Source organism: Tympanuchus pallidicinctus, unplaced genomic scaffold, assembly GCF_026119805.1.
Source record: "Tympanuchus pallidicinctus isolate F22 unplaced genomic scaffold, pur_lepc_1.0 scaffold10, whole genome shotgun sequence".
NCBI lineage: Eukaryota > Metazoa > Chordata > Aves > Galliformes > Phasianidae > Tympanuchus > Tympanuchus pallidicinctus.
Genome location: NW_026294619.1, coordinates 2,112,092 through 2,128,302, shown reverse-complemented (window position 1 = coordinate 2,128,302; position 16,211 = coordinate 2,112,092). Strand labels below are relative to the sequence as shown.

The 16,211-nt window shown below is 43.5% G+C and overlaps 1 protein-coding gene across 1 annotated transcript; it reads left to right on the top strand.

Annotated features, from left to right (window-relative positions):
* Nucleotides 1-1,506: 1,506 nt before the first annotated feature.
* B4GALT3 (beta-1,4-galactosyltransferase 3) lies at nucleotides 1,507-15,201 on the top strand. Its single transcript, XM_052704958.1, has 6 exons — nucleotides 1,507-2,191; nucleotides 9,323-9,558; nucleotides 10,441-10,631; nucleotides 11,298-11,420; nucleotides 13,580-13,678; nucleotides 14,497-15,201. Exons 1-6 carry the CDS (start codon nucleotides 1,954-1,956, stop codon nucleotides 14,636-14,638), a joined length of 1,029 nt encoding a protein of 342 aa, XP_052560918.1. The 5' UTR covers nucleotides 1,507-1,953; the 3' UTR covers nucleotides 14,639-15,201.
* Nucleotides 15,202-16,211: the final 1,010 nt, after the last annotated feature.

The following is a 16,211-nucleotide window of genomic DNA, read 5'->3' as shown; positions in this document are numbered from 1 at the left end:
GGGGAAAGAGCAAAAGAGAATGAATTGTATTAAATGGTGAAGTACTTCTCTGTCTCTCATCACATTTGGGGCTGATTGGAGGTGAAATTACACTTAAAGGGAGGGGAAGCGCCCTCCCCTGGGACATCCAGAGCCTTCTGCACAAACTTAATTTCAAGCTCTGTTGAAGATGGTATTTGCCTTTTTTTCCCTATGCATTCATTTAATTTCTCGGGTGGACATGTGAAAATGAGAAAGGTAGACCTTTGGCTGTCAAGACAGCCCTGTTCCTGTGCCTTACTGATCCAGTCCAACATTGTTTTCCTCCATCACTGCCCTCAATACATCTGTGCACAGGGGTTGCTAAAATGCCTGCCAACTATCCTCCATGCTTCAGTGAAGACAGTTATTTTTTTCATTTAAGCAACCCAATTCATTTTTAATTCAAATCTCTCCCAGCCTTTCACGTCAGGGGAAAAAATAGGAGTGCAGTGACCTTGAAGAGACTTGGCCTTGCTGGCACCATGAAGTTCTGATCTGCATTCAGCTCTCCTGCACGCTGTTGTTTGCACTTTGTAGACTTGTGGTGGGTTCTGATTCACCAATTTTGGTGGCCATAGGAGAAGGGGAATGAGAGGAATGATAATTCTCACATTTGGTTTTTGAGGTGCCTTGAAAGAGACATTCGTGGAGATTCAGCTCCCCAGCCAGCACAGAATTAAGCTATACATTAGTTTTCCAGTCATGAGAGCATATACATAACATAGGCTGAACTAAAGATTGGGTCAAGCTGTTGTTTTTCCAGCTGACATGCTTATTGCGCCCCAGAAAGGCACAAGATGGCAATTTTTACACCACCTGACTGCCAGTAAAGTTATCAGAGCTGCTGGTGCAGATCTGTTCCAAAATGACCTGCTTCTCTCTGCCTCAGAAAGTGATGGAGACAGACAGGCCTTGCCCAAGCTCAAAGAATCATAGAATCGTGAAGGTTAAAAGACTGCTAAGATGATCTAGTCCAACCAGCAATCCCCACCATGCCCACTAAGCCATATCCCTCAGTGCCATATCTACAAGGTTCTTGAACACTTCCAGGCACAGAGACTGCACCACCTCCTTGGACAGCTGTGCCACTGCCTCAATACCCAACCTGAACCCCCCTTGGTGCAATTTGAGGCCATCCTATTTCATCCTATTGCTGGTACCTGGGAGAAGCGGCCAACCCCCACCTCACCACCACCACCTCCTTTTCTCAGTGTGTTTTCTTTATTTACCATCACGCTGACTTCTCCAATGAATTTTAAGTAATGAAAACAAGTACTACAGCTGCTGCAGCTCCTCACAGGGAGCTGAGCTCTGCTCTGTGTGACAGCGACAGGGCCCGAGGGAACGGCATGGAGCTGTCAGGGGAGGGCAGCTGGGGGTGAGAGACAGGAGCTGCACCACAGGGCGCGGGGCATGGAACCGGCGGATCAGCACCTGAGAGCGATGACTACAGCTCCCAGCATGCCCCGCGGCTGCCCCGCCCATCCCGCTGTGCTGGGAGCTGTAGTCTCTGCGGAAGGAGCGGGCGGGCCGTGAGGGACGGTTACCGCGGGGTGAGGGTGTCCGCGTTCTAATCTCTAGCTGGGACGGAGCGGGGGGAAGGTCGGGTGTCTACAAGGGCCGGCGTAGGGGAGGCGGGCGAGCCCGGGTCCCCTCGCATGCTGACGGGCGCGCGCGGCGCCGCATCTTCCCGCCCTTTCCTCCTTTCCTCAGGGCGCTCCTTGGGTGGGCAGAGGGAGCGGGGCCGTGCCGCTGCCGGGGCGCCGAGCTGCTCCTCCTTCCCTCGGCGGAATCGGGAAGGGCGGATCTGAGCTGGCGGAGGGGAGCTCTGCCGCCTCACGAAGTCGGTGCCGGGAGTGGCGGAGGTGCTCGGCCGCAGCCATGTAGCCCCGAGCTGGCGGCGGCTCGCGGCGGTCACCCGGTGCGAGAGCCATGTCCCTATCCCGCGTGGAGAACCCCTGCTTCCTGCTGTTCCTGCTCGTCTTCCAAGCCGTGTTCATCCTGATACTGTACCGAGGTGGAGCCTCCAGCGTGTTCCGAGGGTTTTTGGAGTCGCAGCGCGTTTTGGATTACTCCAAAAGCCACGACGTGTATACGAACCTCAGCCTGCTGCTCCCGGCTGGCGGCGGGGCGGCGCTGCCCTACTGCTCGGCGCACTCGCCCATCGCCGGTACGTACCGACCTCTGGCTCGTCCCAACTCCGGCTGTTGCTCTTCTGGGCTCCTGTTAGGCTTTCAACGTTTAAAATGTGCCTTTCTATGGGAATGCGTCTCCGCACCTCGCTATTCTCGGTGATTGTGTTGGCCTGGTATTGTTATGTGTCTTTAAGGATGTTCCCCACGCACTTAGGAGTTAGGTCGCAGGCTGTATCTCATGTACGGCGGGTCACAGCCACTTCCTGAAGCGGCGTTAATTCGGCTCTTGTGCTGCTAAAACGTCTCCTAAGTGAAGTAAATGCCAAGTTAGAACCGTAGAGCAAGTTTGGCAGCTGTGATGCACAGGTGTTAGTGAATCCCTTCCACTCAGGTAGCCCAGACTGGAAAAGTTCTGTAAGTATGCACGTGTAGTTGTGGCTGTTCCACTGCTGAACGTATAGTACAGTAAATTACTCTGGTCTGTTTTTCAGTTTACAGCACAAGTTTCTGTATGCCTAGTTTTTCACATTAGTAGTCTTGATACACACTCCTCAGTCACGCTGCTCTTCTAGGAAAGTGGTTCTGTGCAAATGGAACATGGAGAGAGCAGCCTGACCTTAACTCACGGGTAGAAGTGTTGTGGAAGACAGTGGCTTTGCTTCCTCTTGTGCTGAGCTGCTTGCTTAGCTTACTGAGCTGTGCTGGCAACCTCCAGCTGTGAGAGCTTTTTGAGGTTGTAATGCAGCTTGTTGTGTGGAGTTTTCTTCCTACCTCTTGCTGAAGTTAAAATGAAATGCAGTATGTGTGGTAATGTTTGGTATAAGGTATAAGCTTCAGCACTTCTCCTGGAAACAGCTTTATTAAGTGTTACTAAAATAGCACAGTTTCTTTGTACAAGTGTCAGTTGTAATGGCCTTAGTATAGCCTCTTGTTCATCATTAACCAGAGCCCATTAATTGTTTTGGGAAGCTATGATTCTGTGGCTCAGACTGCCTTGTTTTGCTGGGAAATGCAGTAGAAATTGACTTGTAGCTTGTAGCCACTACTGACAAGTATCTGCTGTCCTGAACAGATGAGTAAGCTTTGCTCTTAAATTTTAAAAAGTAGATGTAATTCTTGCAGCTTGCCTGCCAACAATCAGATAAGCAAGAGCAGTGATGATGTACATGGAGGAGACAGATGCAGAGTGAAACTGCATAAAAGTAATGGATGGTGTCAGAGCTAGAAAATCTACATTAAGATCTTTTCTGCTCCCCATTCCTGGCAGCACTAAGAAGAGAGGGGTTGGCCTGCATGTCGTACTCCAGCAATGACATGAAAACTGTGTAGTTACAGGCAGAAGCAAGCAGTATGGCTGAGTAAAAGAAAAATAGTGAAGCAAAGAGGCTGTGGGAGTTCTGCTGTACTAAAAAGTTAGAATGGAGAATATGAAGCATTGTTGCTGTGAAATGATATTTTAGATCACTGATACAGATTGAGCTTAGGAGAAAAAAGATGTTTTGTAGTTTCTACTCAGTGATGTTTCCTTTTAAGTGTAAGAAATAAGATATTCATTCTGGTATTCTTATATGCCAGCCTCTTGAGAGTGGTTTTGTTTTGTTTTTTTGTGGTTTTCTTTTTTGCTTGTAAAGATGCATGCTGCTCTGCAAGGTGCTTGCCCTTAATTTCTCTATGTCCATCACATATAGAACACGTATAAATACCCTTTTTTTTTTCCAGTCTTAACATCCTATAAAACTATGAAACTTCGTAAATGTCTTGATTGGTTGTTATCATCTCTTATGGAGCCGATCTATCTTGGAAGCACTACATCAGAGAGAATGATGCCTCTTAATACTAATTTCATAAACCCATTAAATAGGGTTTGAAATCAATTCTGTAGACTCCAGTCTCCTGTTCAGAGCTGGTAATAATTCACTGTGTCCGCTCCAAAACACGTAAAAGGAACTGGAAGCATGCCAAGCAGCGTAAATGGTTTCTGGATTGGAGCTGTTATGGAGTGCAGTGCTTTCTTTACTTATGTGTACAGTAGATCATTTAACTAATTCTGTGAATGTAGACTCAGATTGAAGCTCCATCTGCCTTTTACTCAACTACCTGAAACCACTTCCAGGGCAGCTGCATAAGAACTAACTGCATAAATCTGCCTGCCTTGGAAGAACTGGGCTTGCGTTTTTAACCCTCAGTGATGTTTGTTGACCCTCTTGTGGCTCCGAACTTGAGAAGCAACGTGTGCAATATGACTGCAGTAATATGCTTTGTGCTGCTGTACTTTTGCTGAGGTATCAATCCATGCTGCTCTTCCTGTTTGTTTAGCTTGTGCGAGTTTCACTTTTTCGTATTGAACTCCGTTATTAGAGCTGTTTATTCTGAACTGAGAAAGTCTTCAGAAGTAATGTAGTTCCTCAAGCTAGAATAGATTTGTTTAAAATTAATAGATCCCTTGATATTGGGATGTTGACTAGAACATGTCACACGCAGGGAGTGTGCTGTCACAGGCAGCTGCTAGCAATATGGACAGGGAATTGTGGGGTTTAATTCTGTGCGCTGAAGTTTCCTATTAATTAAACGCTCTTCAGGGATAGAAGGAGCTCAGGAGCCAGACTGTGGAGGGAACTAATTGGTCATGTCAAGGTGTTGATTATCATAGAACTGTCATGGAATCGCCAAGGTTGGAAAAGACCTCCAAGATCATCTGGTCTGACTACCATTGCCCCGTGAACCCACATCCCTCAGTACAACATCCAAACATTTCTTGAACACGTCCAGGGTTGCTGTCCCCTCCACCTCTCTGGGCAGCTTGTGCCAGCACCTTACCACTCTTGAGAAATTTTCCCTAATATCCAGCCAGAAACTCACCTGGTACAACTTGAGGTCATTCCCACTCATCCTGTTGCTGGTTATGCTAAGAGGCCAGCCCCTACTTCACCATAACCTCCTCTTAGGGAGTTGTAGAGTGCAATAAGGTCTCCCCTGAGCCTCCTCTTCTCCAGACTAAACAATCCCAGCTCCCTCATCTGCTCCTCGTAAGACTTGTGCTGCAGACCCCTCACAGCTTCACTGCCATTTTCTGGACACGCTCCAGGGCCTCAATGTTCAGATCCCTCTGTAGGGCTTTCCCATCTCCATACAAATCGGCACTTTCTCCCAACTTGATGTAATCTGCAAACTTACTGAGGGTTTGATACCATCTGCTGATACTGCTTCAAGAAAATGCAACTTCTGATGGAGTAGAAGTTCTCTATCTGACCCTCTCATTGTCAGATCCCTAAGTTAAACTCCCAGGATATATTTCAGATCACTCAAGAAGCACAATTTTCATTTTAAATTATGCTTTTCTAGGAGAAAAAAGGGAAAAAAAGAGCATAGTCATTGTTAAGTCTCTTTCTCTCTGAACTACTGCCCATTTGAAAGGCAGTGAAATAGCAGGAAAGTGTTTAAAAGAAATTAGAGTTAAAAGACTCTTTAATACACATAATGTATCAGGCTTAGAGCTTTCCCTGAAGGGGACAGCCTCTCTTTCTTATTCCTGGATGCAGACAACCACGCAGCCCCCATTCCTGGGCCATATGTTGGTAGCTGCATAGCTCCACAGGAGGCCTCCCGGCTGATGCTTTGAAAGATCAACCTTTTGTCTTGCACAGATTTTCCACTGTGTCACACAGTTGAACTGTCTTCCCAATCCACCTAACTGTGGCTGCACAGCATTTTGTACCTTGTCTGAATGGGGATCCTGTGCTTTCTAACGTGGCTGAGATGGTTGAGCTTTTTTTTTTTCTTCCTTCCCTTTTTCTCTTTGTTCTGTCCTTTCCCAAAGACCTTTTATTTTTCCCTGTCTGGGCCACCTTGCAGCTTCTCTGCCCACATCTGGGATTTAATCAGATTACAGTGCATTAGCTGTTTGTTAGCTGGATGGGAAGGAGAGGGAGAGCTGGAACTGAGTTTATAGCCAAGGGGTGTAGGGCAGACAGAGGTCTGGGGATGCATCACAGGCTTTAACGACTCTTTTCTGTGCTTCCTTAGCGTGTAAGAATGAGTTTCAGAGCCGAATTGTTTGAGGTGAGGAGCCAGGCAGCTCAGGAGAATTTGGTGCCTTGAAAAGCCTCATTACTGTCGGTATTACCCTCATGTATCGGATGTCGGGGTATGGAAGGAGAGAACACAAGCCCGTGTTATTTCTGTCCCTTATGTCCAAATTCAGATCTGATTTTTGCAATTTAAGGATTACCGCTGTGGAACCTTAACTCCAATAGAAAGAGCTGGTATTGTATTAGGGAAAACAAAAATGCCTTTGTGAGAGAACAGAAAAGAATTAATTCCATTTCTTACGTCATCTTGGGAGCTGTGATCTGTACATAAAATCCATTCTGCAGATAGTGTTTCTTCAGCAAGCTCCAGATGTCATCACATTGGTGGTTAATGATGCTGTAGTTAGAGGACCTTAAAAGAACTGCTAATCAGGAGAGTTCATAAATCTGAACAGCAGTGTAAAATACAAGCTTAAAAAAAATGTTGGCCTGCTGCTCTTAAAGATGGAGCAGGAAACAGTCTGCATAAAAGTAGGTAATAACATCGTAAAATCCTTACAGTGGATTTGTGGGCCTGCTGCACAGTTCTGTGCAGATCTTCTCTTCTGTTTCAGATATGCAACTACAACAGCAGTGTACTCCAGTTTCTAATCTAATGTACTTAGGGTGACATCATTAAAATCAAATCTCTCCTGTGTTTTAGGTACCGAAGGAAGGATTTATAAGTGATGCTTCAGATTCAGCAATCACAAAATCTTGTTGGCAAAATTGTCTTGGTTTTTGTGTTTTTTTTTTTTCTTTCTTTCTTTTTTTTTTTTTTTTTTTAAAGCCAAACTACGAAGTGGGACTCACTGGGGCTGGTCTTCTAGTTCTTTTTTAGTTGTGCAGGGGATGGGGTCAGTGGCTGTTTCGACAGACCTTGGAGGAATGCTGTTGTTTACGTTCCTAGAAGAAGACGCTGTTACGGCCTCTACGTTTGCCCCTGAAAATGAGATGTATACAGTTTCTGTGTGCTAGCCAAGTGTTTCCCAGCACGGACAGCTTGAATCTTGCTCCAAAGCTAATCCCTGAACCTTCCTCATGCTCTTCTGAAACAAGCAAGGAGGGATGTCACTTCCTTTGTGTCAGTTAAACAGGATGTGGGTGAACACAGACCCTATTTATTTATGTGCTTTGTTAAGTTTGTACCAGAGATTTTGAATGTGAGATAGACTGGAAGAAGTACCTTCTGGACTCACCTCCTTTAATATGTATTAGACCTGGGGCAAACCAAGCCTAAATACTTATTCTCTTTCTCCCAGGCTTCGTTATCAGAAATTTAATGAGAGGATAATTTATTTCAGTGCTTTACAGGGAGTGTGACTTAGAAGATACTGAAAGCTCACTCAAAACAGCCACAGGATTAGCTATGAGCTTGGAAGAGGAAAAAAAAAGATCTCATTTATGACAGCAAAAATGAATAAAGTAGCTCCTAGGCTTCTGGTACCAAAAATATTTTGTCCTTGGGTAATGTGACCTGCAGATAATTGGACCTTCTTAAAACCATAATGTGAGGTGATCACATTGTTGGATTTTAATTGTAGTTTAGGAGAAGGTTTCTTCCTAGCTTGTGTGAAGAACATATTTTAATATATTTTTATTAAAATTATTGAAGTTTTAATATTAAAATAATATTTTAATATTAACATACTAAAATAATTGTATTTTATTGTTCTGTATTTGTGCTTTATTTTCTTAGAGAAAAGTAACTGGAAAGCCACTATGATACACTGATAAGTGTGCAGATGTCACTCTTTTGCTAGTTCTGGTCCTCCTTTCACAATCCACAAACTCACACACAGGAGGGGTGTAAACTCTTTGAAAGGGTAGATGATGGCAGTGTGAGGGGAAATGGTTTTAAGTTGAAGGAGGGAAGATTTAGGTTGGATGTCAGGCAGAAATTTTTTACTATGAGGGTGGTGAGGTGCTGGAACAGGCTGCCCAGAGAGGTTGTGGATGCCCCATCCCTGGAGGTGTTCAAGGCCAGGTTGGATGGGGCCCTGGGCAGCCTGGTCTGGTATTAAATGGGGAGGTTGGTGGCCCTGCATGTGGCAGGGGGTTGGAGACTTGTAATCCTTGAGGTCCCTTCCAACCCTGGCCATTCTGTGATTCTGAAGAGATAGTAAAATAATCAGTCTTTGCACTTTCAGATTGTCACAATGCAGGACTTGTGTTAAAATCATGATTTGATTTTTCTTTTCAAGATTTTCCCATCTGAAGAAGATAGCTTTATTTTAATTAGGTAAAAACTGCTGTACACACTGGGTATGTTTTGTGTTTAAAACTGATCTGCTTAGTAGAGCTGCTGTCATACGTAGTTCCTTTTGCTGCCCCATGCCTGTTCTTGCAAATACAAAATACTGAGCTTCTTCCTCAGCTCTGCTATCTGTTGCTCCTAGAACTTTGATAGCAAAATGCTACCTGCCTAATGCTGTGTATAGAATTAAATGGTACAGCAAATACAGCCCTGGTGGCACGTGATTAAACTTTGAACTTCTTTTTGGATAAAGTTAACACTTTCTAAAGCATTTATATTTCCCAAATCATTTGGGTTCATCTGGGCTTTAATCTGTTTCCCCCCAACCTGCTGAGTGTTCTTATGGACATCTTTGTCCTTGAATCCAATCTGAAAGAGCCTTACAGGCATTTTCCATGTGAGTAGCAAAAAAAAAAAAAAAAAAAAAAAAAAAAGTCACCTAGATCTGTTTTCCTCTGTACTTCTACAGTGGATGCACTTATTGAAGGATGCACAGAAGACAGGTTTGTGTGCTGTGGAGCCAGTACCAAGAAAAAGGAAAGTACATAGGCCTGTAGTGCATGGTTGGCTGTAATGTTTCTATGATGTCTCTCTGGCAAGTGCCTGCTGGCCTGGTGCTGGGCCTGGCAGTGCTGTGCAGAGCTGTGATGGGGTGACTGGCAGGTAGCAGTGGAATTTGTCACAAGGGCACATCTGTGTGGTGTTATTACCTGTTCTGGGTTAGGGGAGATCTGGTGTCTCCTGTAGTAACCGTGTGGAGCTGCTCTAGTGTTCTTAAATGCAAGTTGAGAAACATTCCTAATGTTGCTTATCTGTTTTTTTTTCTCTGCCTCTCCTTACAGTTGGTCTGTTAACCATCGCTTTTGACGTGCTCCCCAGTGAAAGAATGATCATCCAAAAAAATCCTTTTGTTCAGTCTGGAGGCCAGTACAGACCACCTCACTGCTTGGCCCGCTACAAGTCGGCCATCCTTGTAGCATACAGTAACCAGGAGAAATACCTTCACCATCTTCTCTACTACATTCATCCCTTCTTGCAGCGCCAGCAGCTCAGCTATAGGATCTACTTGATTCAGCAGGTAAATCTAAATCGAATATACCTGGTGGAGTTTGCCACGTGAAGGTTAGGTTCTGAACAAGATATGTGGATCTTCTAATGGAAGTACATTTTGATGCCTGGGTTGAGCTGTGAAGTTACATGCCATCATACCTCCATGGCTGCCACTGATTGAAATATCTTACCACTTGTCGAGATCATTGTCCTGCTATTGATTTATTGTGTTGGGCTGGGTTTTTGTTTCCTCCCAAGAGGGATAAAGCTGTCATTAAGTGGTAACTTGTATTTTCAGCTCTTCAGGAGTTGAATGTGAGTTGTCTGTCAGTGGCTTGTCAGTACAGCTGCTGACTAAAACTGTTGAGACTAAATGTTAAGATGAAGTTGGATATTTTTAGACTATATCAAGTGAAAACATCTGCCTTGGCCTTGCTGTTTGCCACAGGCCAGGCAGGTTAAACAGCCATTAGTAACTGATGATGGAGTGATGTTGCAAAAGATAATGGAGAGAGGGAACATGGGGGTTCATTAATTAAATAGCTGATTGAGAAGGAGGAAGCTTCTTGTTTGTGACAGGTCTTTTTTTCTCCTTTGTAAGCTTTAGTAAGCAGTAATCAGGACAGAAGTGTTGATGTGCTTATGTATGTCAACCTGAAGGCTTAATGTTCTGGTGTCTTAAAAATCTGCCTTCTTCATATGCCAGCAATAAACAGCACCTGATATATCATGATTTACAGTTGCAAACAATATTTTGAAGAGAGCAGATAATCTAGGGGATGAAATTCACAGGCAGTAGTAATTCACTCCAGTGTCATTCACGTATGTAAGCTTTTTGCTCTACCATCCGTTGTAATTGAGTTCTCCTGTTTGTTTTTTTTGATGGGGAAACATAAATCTTATTTTCCAGGTGGGGAATGGCACGTTTAACCGAGCAAAGTTACTTAATGTTGGTGTTCGGGAAGCCTTGAAGGATGAAGACTGGGACTGCTTCCTTCTGCATGATGTGGACCTGGTGCCTGAGAATGATTATAATCTCTATGTCTGTGATGAATACTATCCCAAACATATGGCTAGTGCCATGGATAAATTTCAGTACAAGTAAGTGCTTCCATTTGCTTTGGGACTTACGTATCCTACTCTTTTCTTTCTAGACGGATAGTATGAATGTGGATAGGGAAAGATCCAACCTCCAAGAAGTGGGAGTTTTCATTTTTTGTTCTAGCACTAGAGGCTTCTCCAGTAAGAGGAGTTGCTGATGTGGAAGATTCTGGGAGGTGGTTGAGTCACCATCCATGCATGTGTCTAAAAACCATTTGGAGGTGGTGCTCAGGGACATGATTTAGCAGAGGGTTGTTAGAGTTAGGGTAGTATGGTTAGGCTGTGGTTGGACTTGGTGGTCTTGAAGCTTTTTGCCAACCTGAGCAATTCTGTGATTCTATACACAGTACAATGTTGGTGTTTGGATCTAATTGGAGATGTTAATTTTCAAGCAACCTTCACTTAGACCTTCTGAGATGGACACAGGAATTGCATGATTCTGCTGTTTTGGGTTTCGGTAAATAATATCTTCTAATTCTGGGCTTAAAACTTTCTTTGGGAGTACATCTAAACTTACCACTTTGCATCCATCTGCCTCTGCAGAAAAACTGTAAGGGATGAGATTAACATCTGTGACCTGGCTGCCCTTGCTTGTTTCTGAAGGACTGTTATTAGCCCTCACAATGATGTTTTTTGATTTTTGTTTTTCCTCCCCTGCTATTTTAGCCTTCCATATAAGTCCTTTTTTGGAGGTGTATCTGCTTTGACTCCAGAGCACTACATGAAGATGAATGGGTTTCCAAACACTTACTGGGGTGATGGTGGTGAAACCGATGACATCGCTGCAAGGTACTGATTCACAGCTTCCTAGTGAAGCACACAGCATTACTGCAAGAGAGGAACTAGGAGACTCCGTTTCTTAATGTGCTTGCAGTAGCACTGTAATCCAGATGCTGCTGGCAGTGGGCATGATTGCTGTCAGAAAATGCTCAGAATCTATGACTAATCATTGTGTGCTGGGAGAACAAAGCTTTCTTCAGATACTGGGGGACAATGTGGTACTTTGCATCCTTGTGCCTGCACTTGCACTGGAGCGCTTCCAAGGGGTTATAACCAGCAGTAGTTGACATGCTGTGACTCCACTGACATTAATAGTCCCAAGGAAGTGAATCTGTAAACTTGATAAACAAGAAAATCAAGAAGTATTTATTAATTCCCAAACAGTTCTGAATTTACATTAGGCACATGGGTTGCTCCAAATGCTACCTAGTCACTAATACTCAGAGTTCAGTTACTAATGGCTGTTTAACCTGCATGGTCTGTTCCTTCGTTCCAACTTCTGCCCTCCGTGCTGAGTGATGGAGAAGTCTGTGAACTATTGTGAGTGACAGCACAAGCTGACTGAATTTTTTTTTTTCTTGTATGTTGGTTGCTATGGCAGCAGCATGCTATAGAAGTGAACAAAATGAGTTGTTTCAGGTACTTAGCCTAATGCAGATTCTTTAAGTACAAAATCACAGCTGTGTCTTTATTCACCTTTGCAGTTGCACTGTGTACCATCCTGCACTGAGCCAAGCTAATAGGGTAGTTAGAAAAGCTAAACTGACAATAAAGGCCTTATGCTTTTTTGGTCTTGCACAGCATTACAGTTATGGTGTAACGTTCTGGTTTGAAAGCTGCTAGAGTTCTCAACAGCAGCATTCTTCTGGGAATTGAAATCAGGTTAACATAGAAATCCTTCTCTGCCTTTCAGAGCAAGCTAGCTAAAATAGTACATAGCTTGCTCTGAAAGTAATGCCTCCTATTTATTTCCCTGGAAACTACAACAGTTACAAAGAGCACAGTAATGCTATTTGATAGGGCAAATTCTCAGCTATAAAACACTGTTTTTCAACATAGTCACCACAACTAGGTATGCATTTGTTGTTGTTGTTTTTTTGCCAGTGAAGAACAAGAGCCTGCGTGCTGCACATTGGAGGTGATGCACAGTTTCATGTTTGTTGTGATAGTGCTGGTTAGTAGGAAAATGTTGCCCAGGTAGTCCATTTTTCATTGTCCAAAACAGGGAAGTCAAAAGTTGCTAAATCTGGACTGTGTGGTGGGTGTGATAGGACAGTCCAGGCAAGACTGGCAGTGTCCACAGTGGTCTTTGAATGGTATGGAGCCTGCCGTTATTTTGTTGCAAGAAAAAAAAGTATTCTTCTCTGGATGCTCAAGCCTTAAGCTTAGTCAGTATTCTGATGTAGTGGTCAGAGCTGATGGTTTCTCTGAGTTCCAGGAAATCTGTGAAGATCACCCCTTTCCTATCCCAAAAGTGCCTTTGCCTGCTGAGGACTGTGTCTTACATTTCTTTGATGGCAAATTCACCCGTCACCACACTGGGTTGGTGTTTTGACTCTGGCATGTAGTGGTGACACCACATCGTGTCACTGGTAATGATGTGATGACAGGAAACTGTCACCTTCAGCCTTGGATTGGTTCAGCAGGTCCTGTCAAGCTTGTGTATGGTGTTCTTTCTGTTCCTCTGTGAGTAAGACCCACCTGGTGCAAATCTTGTAAAATTCCAATGCAACAAGGTGCCTTGTGTAAAACTGAAATATCTATTAGTATGTCATTACTGTCAATGAAACGTTGAAATCATTTTCTAGATAAGTATTTTCAGTTCTGTAGCTTCTTCCAGCTTTAGAGTATTCCCACTTCAGTGCAGCTTGCTGTTGCACCAGGTCACAACAGAAGGCAATTAAATGCTGCAGACATGCCAGTTAGATAACCTAAATTCAGCACAATTTCATTCTTCTGCAAAGAAAATTCCTGTGAATATGAAGGGTCCTGTGTGATAAACAAAGACTTGCTGGGTCTAACAGTATTACTGTCAAGTTCTGTTGGTAAGCTAACATAGATGCCATCATTCAGTAATTAATTGCTTAAGGTAAGTTATACAAAGTCCAATTGTTAGCTGGCAATGACATCTTTATACCTAAGTACACATTTTGTTCTTCATTTTAAAGGATCCAGTTAGCAGGCATGAGAATTGTGCGGAACCCACCGCACCTTGGACGCTACAAAGTGATGGATTACAAGAGAGAGACAGAAGAGCCTTGGAGAAGGTAATTGTACCAGAGAGAGCAGCTCAGAGACTGCTCCTTGTGGCAGGCTGTTACGTCGTCATCCTTAAGAAAGGTGGGAAGTAAACCTCATGCCACTGCTTGTTTTTCTGTTTCAATGCTGCTATTTAAAGAAAGCTCCCAGTTAGCTTCACTTGAGCAGTGCTGCTTTATCTCTGCGTTGGAAGGGTAGGTGCACTTCTAGTTTCCTACTTCTTACCTAGTGTGAAGTTAAGAATATTTGCTAGCCAGGCAGCTTGCAAGTATCAAACTTCAGCATCAAATTATTCAGGGAAAATGCCATCTCAGTCTGTCTTCTGTATAAAAGCAATAGAAGAGATTGCTGGGGCAAGTGAGGGCTTCTCATAGTGACAGCACAGATTTCCCTCCCTCCTCTTAACCTGAGGTTTCCATAACAACTCTGTCTTAAACCTCCTTATTGCTGTCTGTGTTCAGTGCTTTTGCAAGTCTCTCTGTTGTGCTCCCAAGTCTCTTTGCTTGCTACCAGGTTCTTTTTTTTTTTTCTTTTGTTCTTTTTTTTCAGAATCCAATCACCACCCCCTTTCTGATCAGGATCCAGACCATGCTGTCCTCCTTGTTTGTAATACTCTGCACAAAGTTCAACCCAACCCTGTTAAGCATTCTCTCCTTCTCATTTGTAATTATAGGGAGAGGATTTTCTTGGGGCTTTGCTGACAGCTTTCACATGCTAAGCCTTTGCCCTCCAGAATACCTTTTCTTCTGTTACCTCTATTCAAAGCATCAGTTGTTATCATCACTTTTGTTCTTTTCTCTAATGGCAACTGTTCTCCTTTCTTCAGGCCTGCTTCCCACCACAACACTGGAAAAACTTGGAAGGATGATGGGATGAACTCTTTAGAGTTCAAGCTCCTTTCCAGAACAAAGCATCCTCTTTATACCAACATTACTGTGGACATTGGATACGTTCCTCCCTTTTCTTAAGATAATGACAACTAAAGTGGAGTTTGAATTCACTGTGACAGCACAGTTATGGGTATTCAGCCTGTACCTCTGGCTGTGGTGCAGAGTCTGCAGCACCTGAGACTAATCCTGTTGTCTTTCACACATTGAACTTTTCTTCGGATTATGGGAGACTTTGAAGAAAAGGCTTCAGGAATGAGGCATGATAGCTACAAACAGGATCTGGCTTATTACAAAAGTCTTTTAAAAGCACTGTAAAACTACTGAACCAAATCTACCTGTCATCCCTCAGGCTGGAGAGAGGCTGTCTCCTTGACAGTAAGTTGACCCAAGTTTTCTGGAACCTTTGTTACATAATGGGATGGCTCTGTTCTGCTGCTTACTGAAGTGGTAAGTGGGATTCAGGCCATTCTGTCAGTCCTCTGAAATGCTGTATTTTGAGAGAGAACTTGCTTGGTGTTGAAACTCATTACAGTTCTGTGAATATTTGTGAATTTGTGTCAAGAAAGTTGAGATGTTTGTTTGGATTAAGATTTTTCTAGAGTATTTAATAAGATTTTAATAAAGGAGAAAGTTGCCCTGAAGTTAGATGAAACCATAGCTTAAATTCCTGCTTGTCTGGCCAGATTATGAGTTCTTACTGCAGCCGTGAGTAATTCACATCTAAGGAGGCCTCAGACTGTCAGCTATGCTCAGCAGATGGAAATTAATCTACCATTTCAGCCATTGCTCAAATGTTAATTATCTCTCAAGGTTGATCTGCATTCACTTAAAACACTTTTGAGAAATGAAATACTAGAGGAAAAAATAAGTCAAATATGTCAACAGTAGAGCTGTGACCCTGGCAAGAGTACATTTGTACTTACCTGACAGTGAGGCTGATGGTCTGCTCTACATCTTGCCCTTTTTGTCATCTCTCTCTATGGCAGTCAATCAGTAGCACTGCCTACAAGCCCCAACTATTTTGCAAGTGTAAGATAGGATTTTTTACCTTGCTATTTGCATAAACTAGAGTCAAATTCCTGTTCTCTGTTCACTGAAAAGCTGCATCTCTAATACCCAAGAATCTATTAAAGGCTTCATTTTTCTCAACAGTTAAAGTGGTACATGTCAACCAGAGACAGAGAAATTCTATAACATAGGTTGGTTTTTTTTTGTTGTTGTGTAATTCTTAATACAGTTTCCTAAAAGAAAATCCCCCAGCTTTGCAGCTGCCTGCAAGGGCTGTGTATCCAACAGGCATGGATAAAGGACAGATCAGGTGCAGTAAGGAATTTTTCTAATCAGAGTTTTAGCAGAAATCCCTGAGCATACTGGAACAGCTATCCATACCACTCCTATAAAAACAAGAATCAGAAACAGCAACAGCTTTGTTGGGTACACAGATACGCGTGCTGCTAACAGTATGGCCTAAGCCATGAAAGAACAAAGAGGAGCTGAAGTTTTTCTCCATCTCACACAGCCTGTGCACTTCCTTCTAGCTCTCTCCTGAATAATGTCTAACCTGCAGGCTAATGCAGAATTGAGACTTCCATTTTGCTGTGTGACACTTAAGTACTCCTACTACATGGTGAGCTGAGCATACGAAAGACAG

Bases quoted from the DNA above. Each gene is read 5' to 3' on its own strand.
- B4GALT3 (XM_052704958.1), top strand. From the start codon at position 1,954: ATGTCCCTATCCCGCGTGGAGAACCCCTGCTTCCTGCTGTTCCTGCTC. The intron at 9,559-10,440 runs GTAAATCTAAAT...CTTATTTTCCAG, and splicing joins GGATCTACTTGATTCAGCAG to GTGGGGAATGGCACGTTTAA. The intron at 10,632-11,297 runs GTAAGTGCTTCC...CTGCTATTTTAG, and splicing joins ATGGATAAATTTCAGTACAA to CCTTCCATATAAGTCCTTTT.